At 51.5% G+C, this 11,247-nt stretch overlaps 1 protein-coding gene across 1 annotated transcript in view; it reads left to right on the top strand.

Moving 5' to 3' along the window:
• LOC118221211 (ras and Rab interactor 2-like) overlaps positions 1–9,078 on the top strand; it is a 51,282-nt gene extending 42,204 nt beyond the window's left edge. Inside the window, 4 exon segments of the mRNA XM_035406059.1 lie at positions 5,297–5,605; positions 6,227–6,358; positions 7,564–7,727; positions 8,731–9,078. Of these exon segments, the coding sequence (XP_035261950.1) occupies positions 5,297–5,605; positions 6,227–6,358; positions 7,564–7,727; positions 8,731–9,054 (929 nt within the window). The 3' untranslated portion in view covers positions 9,055–9,078.
• Positions 9,079–11,247: the final 2,169 nt, after the last annotated feature.

Below are 11,247 nucleotides of genomic sequence, written 5' to 3'. Positions count from 1 at the left end.
CTCAAATGTGAAAGCGTGGTTGGTCAATCGAGCTTGTAGATAAGGGGCATTATTCGAACGCACCTGTCTTTCTGTTTATCTCTGCGAGTTCTCTGAGTATTTGGTCAAAGCCACTTGCCACAGGTATCTCACTTATGACGATTTGAGCAACCTGAGTCAAGATTCCTCTCTCCCACGGCATGTGGTTAAAGTTATCGATGGAAATATGGAATCGGTTTACCCCTCTCAGACGTTCAGGAGAGTCTACATGCTCTCAAGAATACACTGTCAGTTAATCTGGCTTAATCTGGCTTTTCAAAAAAGTTTCTTTTTTTGACTTGAAGTTTATTGAAGCAATTCAGGTGCATTTTGAGGGGTACTAACCCAGGCGCAATGGCTGAGGTCCATCTTGCCATTTCACCAAACAAACCGCGCGTGAGCGTTCTCCAAACGGTTTACTCTGCTGCGGACTCCTGGCGTCAGGCCGGATAATTGGCTGATGTTGATTTCTCCCCCGCGTGGGTGGAATGGGCGAAAAAAAATACGCGAGAACAGAATGAACTCCTTTGTGCCGAGTTTGGCCAGCTGGCCGCTGTGTTTTCGGCCGCCGCTGTGCGGTCACGTCCGATTGGCTCAGGCCCTGGCTGTTCTCTGTCGCTGTTTGTGCGTTCCTACGGCAGGCGGGGGGGTGGGGGGGGCAGGCCGTAGCACACGGCGACAGCACTGTTTGTGGACAGCAGGGGGGCAGGCTGGGAGAAACGCTGCTTCTGACGCTGCTTAACCCTTTTGAAGGGCAGGAATGATTTTGTTTCTTTAAAATTCTAAGTCAGTGTTTGGTTGGAGGCGGCTGTGTAGTATAATGTGGAAAGAAACAAAACTGGTCCTAAAGGTCACAGGTTCGATTCCCGGGTGAGACACTGCCGTTGTGCCCTTTGAGCAAGGTACCTAACCTGCAGTGCTTCAGTATATATCCAGCTGTATAAATGGATGTGATGTAAATGCTATGTAGAAAATGTTCTGTAAGTCTGCTAAATACCTGTAATATGATGTAATGAAATGTACGTGTTCTAGAACTCCGATAGCGACTGTTACATCAGCATTAGAATGTTCAGTTGAGAACAGTGTTCTAATCGCACACTTGTGATGTCACACGTTAAAGGGTTAAGGATTGCGGCGCCTTTGCTAGCCAATGAGAGCACTGGACTGGAAGAGACGCAGAAGGAGGTCATTTTAGGTGCCGATGTCTGAGAGGGTTTACTCAGGGAGGGCACGCAGGCGGAAAAGTGTGACCGTCAGCAAAATCTGTGGACGTGGAGGGGGCCGAGCTCAGGGAGAGAAAGAGAGGTAATGGGGGATATGAGAGAGAGAGAGAGAGAGAGAGAAGGGGGGAGGGAGAGAGAGAGAGAGAGAAAAGGGACGGGAAGGGACGGGTAAATCATGTCTGGCTGACAGCTCAGGTTTACTGGGGGCTCTTTTTGTCCTGTCTGCATGTCCACCTTGTTTTATGAGCTGTTTTTCCCTGAAAGGGAGGGCTGGATACCGCAGAATGTGATCTTGGTGTCACCCTTTGTAAAAAGTCGTTAAAAGTGGACTTTCAGCCGTTTTGTGATTGCGGGTTATAAACTGAACAGCGCTGACCTCCCGCTCCTCAAGCACATCCCAACGCCAGGCGGTGTGCGCAGCGTGCTCTGTGGCCAGCAGGCCGGACTGGTCTCTGTGCGTATGTGTGGGTTTTTACAGAAACCTTGGCAAAAAAAGCGCGTTAGAAGCGAAGAAGAATCTGCACTGGGAGCGGTTTCACCATGCGCTCCCGTCTGATTGACGTTCAGCGTTAGTTTCCTGTAGAACTGTGGTCGGGGAAAGAGGAAATGAAATCATTCTTTTATGTGAAAATGAGGAAGTGCCTCTGTCCTCATCCAAGTCACAATGTGTACCATACCGTGCCCAGAAATAACAAGGAGGGTCCTGTGGCCCTTACTTGTCTCTGTCCCAGATCCACTGTCAGCCGTCACCATTCCCTGCAGATGAACCCTTTAAAGGTGTGAGGTCACAAACGTGCGATTAGAACGCTCTTAATTGAACATTCTAATGCTGATGTCACAATCACTGCTGGTGACTGAAAGCAAAATGGAGTTCTAGAACACTTGGAATTTTGAAAGAAAACATACCAAAAAATCTAGTGTTCAAAGGGTTAAGTAGGGGGGGGGGAGGGGGGAGTATCTGTAAAGGTTTGCATTGCTCTGAGTAAACCATAGTCACGTGTGCGGTGACACTGAAGCGGTTCACGATAAGGCCAGGCCTGCGTGACAAGTGATCGCCGATGAACAGACAAGGGCATGCCCCCCCCCCCCCCCGCCAATAAAGACAGGAAGTGGACGGTAGGCGTCTGGGGGTGGGGTGGGTGAGGAGGGGTGCGAGGGGATGGTGGTGTTTATTAAAACTTCCATGTTTGCGGATGTCCCGGTGGCTTCAGGAGACAGTGTTTATGCTGCCCCTCCCCTGATAAACAGTGGATGCTTCTCCTGGGCTGACCCCGCTGCGTGGAGGCTAGCGCACTCGCCAGGCCAGGAATGCGTAAATACACGGCGGCAAGGAGCCGAGCGAACACCGCCCAACCCGTCTGAGTGGAAACTTATGCGCCCCCCCCCCGCCCGTCCCACCCCACCCCACCCCACCCTCCCCAGGACGGGATTCCTGGAAAGGCCTCAGAAAGCGCACTGGCTGTGCTCCCGCTAAAGGCCTGACTGCATCTGCGTAGGGGGGGTGGGGGGCGGGGGGTGGGGGGTGTTTTTGCTCCTCTGGGGGGCCTTTCCATTAAAACCAGGCGTGATTTCGTCATCTCTCTCCCCGCTGGGGGGAAGACTCCGATATGTCAGGACTTGTGCGTGTGTGTGTTTTTTCCGGTTCTTTCACCCCCTTGTTTTCCTCAAGAGCTCTTGTGTTGCTCAAGGAATCGTGTCAGTCAGGTGATGCGGGGGCCGCTTGTGCTTGGGGGGGTGGTGCGGGGGCGGGGGGGGGGGGGGGGTGCAGGTGCGGGGGGGGGGGGGTTAAAGCCACTGATCCAGTAAGAGAGACTCTCTACCCAGGTTTTCGTGGAAACGTGACAACTCATCTTACTGTTTTTACTGATGATGCATTTCACCCGTAGCTGGAAATATTTCAGTGCTGAATTTCGCTTGAAGAGCGGCTCGTATTGCGGCAGCGAGTGCGATCCCGGCTCAGCCGTCTCACCGCGGTTACGGTCGCGTGAGCAGCCGCACATTCGCGTGTTTGCAGAGGGGGACGGGTTTTACTGCGCGCGCGCGCGGCTGATTCAGAGAGGAAGAGCGACCGCTCTGCCGGCGGCTGACCAATCACGGCCGAGCGAGGCCCGGCCAGCTAAACGCAGACTGCTGACACCAGCGAACCAGACATGTGACACTGGCGCTCCTTCACTTCAGCAGGAAAAGAAAATAAAGGTCTGGATGCCCTTCACTGACTTCCTCTGTGCGCTTCAGTGAGGAAGTTGTGTGTGCGCTGCAAAAAGACTTTGGAATGAGGCGCTGGGCACATTTGTGCGCAAGGGCATTTAAAGTGCGTTTTACGGTGTGATATTCGACGTACATTCTGACCGCCGCTGTGTAGGCCGCGCCCTTTAATCCGCCATTTTCTCGTGTCCTTGAGTATGAGTCAGAAACTCCCAGTCAGACTCGCATAATTTCCTCGTGTGTTTGGCCTCCTTTTACGACACGGCTCTGTTATTTACACTCGTTTGGAAATCTGAGTCCGCAAACGCACTCTTTGCATTTTCTGCACCGCTCAGACGGAGGGCAGGGTCTTTGCGTTTCACGCCCTGTCTGGTGTGAGTAAATTAAGCTGATGTGTGGTAGCCTTGCTCTGTACCCACCTGTTCATGAGGTTATGAACAAAGGCCTGGCACGGCTTCAGGCCAGGGCAGCTGCAGTACCGAGCATCCGTCAGATTTATGCAGGGGGGAATGCCCACAGGGTTTGGCCCAGAGAGGCACAGCGGATGGTTAATATTCAGCTGGGTGCTTGTTGCTCAGGTTAGGCCCAGACGTCTTCCTGGAAAATGTGACGCGTTTTGTCCCCTGCTCGTACGTTAAACCCTCCTCAAGGTTAACTAGTAAGACCATCGGTGCGAATTAACTGTGGTACGATGTTCAGGTATAAGTCAAGTGGTACTCATGATCCAAATAGTGCAGAAATGATGTCTGGTGAGCTAAAAATATTCGATCGCGGTGTGTCATTGTTTATATTCGTCTGCTGTGCTTTGCTAAACTGAGCGCTGGGTAAAGGTTAGTTATTTTTGTCCGCGAACGAACCGTAACCTGAAGTGTATCTGTGTATTCAGGCGGAGCAATAGAGCGTACACAGATAAGGAACTGTGGTTGTTCAAATGGCTAACAACGGCACTCACTATCAAGAATGACATTGAAAAAAAACAACAGCCTTAGAGGAAAACGATTAGCCGTGAGGAAGAGTGTGATTGTTGGATAGGACATACTGGGACGTTGGTGTTCAGAGAAAGAGAGAGAGAGACAAGTGTGCGGTCGTCATTGCAAACAGACCTCTGGTTGCACTCAGCTAAGGGAAAATGTGCTGCTTGGTGAGCAGGTGCGATGAGAGAAGCGCGCACAGATGCACTGTACGACCAAAAGTATCTGGACACACTTTGGTCTGGGGCTGTTTTTCATGGTTTGGGCTTGGCCCCTTAGTTTCAGTGAAGGTAAATCTTAATGCTACAGCCTACAGTGACATTCTAGATGATTCTGTGCTTCCCCAACAGTTTGAGGAAGGCCCGTTAATGTTCCAGCTTGACAATGGCCGCGGGCATACAGCAAGTAAAGCTTATTGCTTATTGGCCATTTTTTTCCAAGCCCCTCCCCAATCCACAACCCAGTCTTCTGTCAGAGGCAGAGTTTTTCCATCCTCTCTCTCCCCCTCCCTCCCTCCCTCCCTCCCTCTCTTCCTCCTCCCCAGACCACATCCTGGATAAGGCTGGAATTCTTCACCTTGTTTGATCTAAAGGTCAGGTCCTGGAGAGGAAGACTAACATTCCTCTCCACCCCCTTCTTACCCCCCCCCCCCCCCCCAGACCAGGTGCTGGAGAAGGCTGGTGTTCCTCACCCTGTCTGATATAAAGGTCAGGTCTTGTAGAGGAAGACTAACATTCCTCTTCCTCTCTCCCTCCCTCCCCCCCCCCCAGACCAGGTCCTGGAGATGGCTGGTGTTCTTTGCTCTATCTCATGTAGAGGTCAGGTCCTGTAGAGGAAGACTAACATTCCTCTTCCTCTCTCCCTCCCTCCTCCCCCCAGACCAGGTGCTGGAGAAGGCCATGCACAAGTGCGTGCTGAAGCCGCTGAAGGGCGTGGTGGACGCGGCTCTGCGGGACTTCCAGGTGAGCAGCGGGGCGTGGCAGCAGCTGCGGGAGAACCTGGCGCTGGCCAAGGCCAAGCGGCCGCAGGAGCTGGGCGTGGACGGCGCCCTCCCGCCCGACCCCGTCGCCATCGAGAAGATCCGCCACAAGTTCCACAACATGTGCAAGATGTACTCGCCCGAGAAGAAGGTCACGCTGCTGCTCCGGGTCTGCAAGCTCATCTACACCATCATGGAGGACAACTCAGGTACCTCAGCGCGCTGGGGCAAGGGGGGACTGTGGTGGCTGAGGCTCTTCAGAGACAGATGTTTTTTTTGGTGGGGGGGGGCTCAGAAAGAATTGGGGCTATTTTTAATGAGTGTGTACGATGAGAACTTCAGGCGGATTTTTTGGAGTGGAGTTCCTTTGGCAGGGAAGCTTCCATTGTGTTGTGATGGAGAGGGTGTGTCTGGCGCAGGTCAGTGTGCGCTGATTGAAATTCCTGGAAAGACCTGCGAGCGTAAACGCACGCTAGCGCACGAAGACGACCCCAGAAGCGAGGCGTCCGCTCTCCCTCTACCAGGGAGGATGTGCGGGGGATCTGGCTTCCTGTCCATCTTGACCTCGGTGGAGGATCTTTTTTACTTGGATTAAAAGAGGGCAGGTCCTAGAAAAGCCAGAATATCCATAAGCTCTTCTACAAATCATGCGGAGAGTTGTCCTAAGTCCACCCTAATAGAGTGCACATGCTTGACATGGTTTTTCCTCTGTGTGCGTGCGTGCGTGTGTGTGTGTGTGTGTGTGTGTCTGTGTGTGTGTGTGTCGTGTGTGTGTGTGTGTGTGTGTGTGTGCGTGTGTGTGTGTGTGTCTGTGTCTGTGCGTGCGGCAGGGAGGATGTACGGGGCGGATGACTTCCTGCCCATGCTGACCTACGTCCTGGCGCAGTGCGACATGCCCCAGCTGGACGCTGAGATCCAGTACATGATGGAGCTGCTGGATCCGTCTCTGCTGCACGGAGAAGGCGAGTCTCTCCCTCTCTCTCCATCCCGCTCTCTCCATCCCTCTCTCCATCCCTCTCCACCTCTCTCCTTTTCTCTCCATCCCTCTCCATCCCTCTCCACCTCTCTCCTTTTCTCTCCATCCCTCTCTCCATCCCTCTCCACTTCTCTTCTTTTCTTTCTATCTCTTTATCTCTCTCTCCCTCAAACCCTGTCTCTCTGTCTATCCATCTCTTTATCTCCCTCCCTCTCTCCACCCCTCACTCCTTTTCTCTCCATCTCTTTATCTCCCTCCCTCTCTCTACTCCTTTTCCTCTTTCTATTTCTCTCTCTCTCCTCCACCCTCTCTCCCTCTCCACCCTATCCTGTGCAGGCACCATGGAGCTTTTCAGTGAGACAGCTCTGTGATGTCATAATGTGCAGTTCATCACAGCTGTCAGCCAATAGCCTCTTATCTCTGAAGTGACCTCACTGCAGGGAAAATAGCTCTTCGTTTCAGTGAAGGGGATTTGTTATATGCTGCTGAGGATCACAGACCTCATATTACTGGGAAAAAACCCTCCAGTCTGCAGCCTAGCAGGAGGCCCGACAGGAAACTGGCTGGTTTGTTCCTCGAGGAAGCGGATCAATTTGATTTGATTGGAATTTTGTCAAGGAACAGAGAGGTCCTTGGCTCAGAGGAGCCGTGCAGCCCATTGTCCCGACAGACGGGCCTTCCCATAATCCCACGGAAGCATTTCCTCTGGGGTGTGTGATGTCTTGTTTTCAGGGTCACAAGGGGTCACCAGGATGTTGGTGGGTGGGCACTGCCAGGTTCTGCACAAACAGGCCTGTATTCCAGAGGGGAAGTGCTGCTGAGCACACACACACACACACACACACACACACACACAGGCACGCCCACACACCACACACACACACACACACACACACACCTATACTGTATATACACACACACGGATGCACACACACGCACGCACGCACACACACACACCCACCCACACACACACACACATGCACGCACACACACACCTATACTGTATATACACACACACGGATGCACACCCACACACGCACGCACACAACCGTACACATGGACACCGTGAGCCATTCCTAGACAGGGGTCCAGTCAGGCTTATGTGAAAGAGCAGGCGCAGTTGACCCGTAATGGCGGTGCGTTGGGAAGCTCTCTGGCCTAAGCGTGCGCTCCCCTCCCTCTCCTCCCCAGGCGGGTACTACCTGACCAGCGCATACGGCGCCATGTCGCTGATCCGGAACTTCCAGGAGGAGCAGGCGGCCCGCGTGCTGAGCTCAGAGACCCGGGACACGCTGCACCAGTGGCACCGCCGCCGCACCGCGCAGCGCACCATCCCCTCCGTGGACGACTTCCAGGTACCCGCCCGCCCGCCGGGGTCACGACCCCTCTGAGTCACAGAGTCACTGAGTCACAGATACAGAGGCACAGAGTCACTGAGTCACAGATACAGAGGCACTGAGTCACAGATACAGAGGCACAGAGTCACAGAGTCACTGCGTCACTGAGTCACAGATACAGAGGCACAGAGTCACTGAGTCACAGATACAGAGTCACAGAGTCACAGATACACAGTCACTGAGTCACAGAGTCACAGATACAGAGTCACTGAGTCACAGAGTCACAGATACAGAGTCACTGAGTCACTGAGTCACAGAGTCACAGATACAGAGTCACTGAGTCACAGATACAGAGTCACAGATACAGAGGCACAGAGTCACGATACACAACCCCTCTGAGTCACAGAGGCACAGAGTCACAGAGTCACAGATACAGAGTCACTGAGTCACAGATACTGAGTCACTGATACAGAGGCACAGTCACGATACACAACCCCTCTGAGTCACAGAGGCACAGAGTCACAGATACAGAGTCACTGAGTCACTGAGTCACAGATACAGAGGCACAGAGTCACAGATACAGAGGCACAGAGTCACAGATACAGAGTCACTGAGTCACAGATACAGAGGCACAGAGTCACAGATACAGAGTCACAGATGAGTCACACAGGTACAGAGTCACAGATACAGAGGCACAGAGTCACAGATACAGAGTCACAGATACAGAGGCACAGATACAGAGTCACAGTCACAGTGTGTAAAGATAAAAGATAACTGGCAATGTATACAGTGCCTAATGATGAGGATGTAAATGTGTTTGTGTGCTCATATATGACACTCAACACAGCTTTGGTCTTCCTCTTCTTCTGCATGCGTGTGTTTTGTTTGCATGTGTGTCTGTGCATGCGTGTGTGTGTGTGTGTTTGCGTGCATGCGCGTGTGTGTCTGTGTGTGCGTGCGTGTGTGTGTGCCTGTGTGTGTGTGTGTGTGCCTGTGTGTGTGTGTGTGCGTGTGCGCACAGAACTACCTGCGCGTGGCCCTACAGGAAGTGGACAGCGGCTGCACAGCTAAGACGCTGCTGGTGCAGCCCTACTCCACCACCGAGGAGGTGTGCCTGCTCTGCGCCCACAAGTTCAAGGTGCCCGACCCCGAGAACCACGCCCTGTTCCTCCTGACGGAGGAGACCGGCCAGCAGCTGGCGCCGGACACGCACCCGCAGAAGATCAAGGCGGAGATCCACAGCCGGCCGCACACCCAGCCCTTCCACTTCGTGTACCGTCGCGTGCCCAACCTCAACCTGCAGGCGTCCGCCGACCAGCAGAACGGAAACCTGCTGCCCAACTGAAGCTCCGCGGGGGGGTGGGGGGGGGGGGGGGGGGCTGCGGTCCCTAAACCGGGGGCGGGGGGGGGGGACTCTGAGGGCTGGTCCCATTCCCCCCCCCCCATGCTCACAGAACCACACTTGGCCAAGTCACTCCTTTCCATAATTACACTTGCCATATTTTGCATTGTTTTTTATTTCTGTGAGCTTCATCCAGAAACTGAAAAGTACGTTTGGTTGTCAAGACGATGACGAGGAGGAGGAAGGAAGCATCCAGGAACTGACCCCTCTTTTTTTTTCTTTTTTTTTTTTGAGCGTGTCTTCATTTTTGACTCCTCGGATGTTGCACAGGAGGTCGCTGTAGGAGGAAGTGAGCTTGGGCACATTATGCCATATGGCGGATAAAGGCTTTTCCATTACAGAGCAGAAAGAGAAAGACCAGCCCTCCACAGCTATCTCCAGCCATAGGTTTACCTTACCGATCTCAGGTGTTAAATGGGAACCATGTAGGGCTTGTGTGTTTGCGTGTGTGTGGGTGTGTGCGTGCATGTGTGTGTGTGTGTGTGTGTTTGTATGTGTGTGTGCATGCGTTTGTGTGTGCAGTGAAGGGGGGGTCTGTCCCTCTTGAACTGGCCTCTGCTCTCCCTTCATAAATTCTGCCTCCTGTTTCCCAGACGACTGGACTCTTAAACGACTGCTGACCTGACAGAAGCAGGAATTCCGGAATGTTCCGCTACGCTAAGAGCACAGATCAAGGAGCATGATGGGACTTGGTTTAGACCCCTGCCCCCCCCCCCCCCCGCCCCTCCTGTCCACGTCTCACTCCATGCTCATCAGACTGACGTAGTCTTCCCCTCAATACGCACCCACAGGCTTACAGACATGTCAAATATATATGCTGTACATATTAACAGTAAATATTTTTATCTAGCCGATTTTTAAAAATAATATTTCCTGTGTTGCAGTTGCTGGCTAACTGCGGGTTGTTGATGGTGTAAAGTCTTTTTTTTATATTATTATATATGAGTAAGTTCAATATTTCTATAAATTCTTTGTTTGGAAAACCCCTAAGGAGCCAGGCGCTGCTGACTCTTATTCAGAAGTCCTTGGCGTGTGACTTCATGCCAGTTACTCTATCCCAGGGTTATGTTCTTCAGAATTACTATTGAACTGAGAAGTCACACTTACGTCATATTCTGGTTCCTTAATCCGGACAATCTCGATCAGTCCTCACATGTTTATAGGGAGGAAAAGCATGTGTTAAAAAATGACTTGGTGGTCAGAGGTTTCATAGTGTGTTTAGCCAATCAAAGCCGAGAAATGGAATTAAACTACTGAGAAAACACAAGTGCTTCTTTAACCGGCAGACCTGGCTTCTGTAGGGTTATGGTCCACTTTTTTGCTGGTCTTAAAATGGACAGGTTGACACATTCACTCTCCAGAAGGGCACACATTCATTCTCATCCTCAGGATGTTTTACACTAAGATATAGAAATACTAGAACAGTCCAAGAGGCCATAAAATCATCTTTTTTTTCTATCCTGAAATCAAAACGAATTGTTTGTCAATGGGGAAACTGTAGAAAGATTGCATAGCGAAATTAAATTGATATGACCATGTTTTTTTTCCAGTACGTTTGTATGAATTCTGTGACTGTAGCCCTGGGCCATGTGATGGAATTTCCGAAAGGTTCTGGAATTCCATTATGGCGTTGCCAAGTGCGAGAAGGTTCCGTCAAGTGTCTGGTGGAAGAGAAGGGAATTTTGACGCGTGAAGTGCAGTATTTAGCAATGTATTTTAAACGCAGCCATACGTTTGTCACAGACTGTAATAACGGCTCAGCTACCGAAGTTGCTCCACTGTTTTGTCTGCCAAAAGCGTTGTACAACTTACCTCCATTTCCTGGTTGAAGTTTTACGTGTTGGTGGAACGTCTTCATTAAAACGAGTAGCGCAGGGCTGCCAATTTAGACAGCACTTAAATATTCATTTTATAGCAATAATAATATTGTTCGTGTGAGACAAAAAGTCTGGTGTATAGCTCTGTGGAACAATGATTTAAAACACTAAAATAAAGCCAAATCTGTATTTTAGCTGCAGGCACTGGTTAAATGTACGTTTGGTCCTGGAAAGCTTGCTGATCGTGACGGAGAGGAAAGATACGGAAAACGCGTTTTGAGATGAATGTTTGAAACGGAGAGACAAAGGGAAACACAAT

The sequence above is a fragment of the Anguilla anguilla genome, chromosome 2 (genome assembly GCF_013347855.1).
Source record: "Anguilla anguilla isolate fAngAng1 chromosome 2, fAngAng1.pri, whole genome shotgun sequence".
Taxonomy (NCBI): domain Eukaryota; kingdom Metazoa; phylum Chordata; class Actinopteri; order Anguilliformes; family Anguillidae; genus Anguilla; species Anguilla anguilla.
The sequence above is the reverse complement of the archived record's forward strand: the minus strand, read 5'-3'. Positions and strand labels throughout refer to the sequence as shown.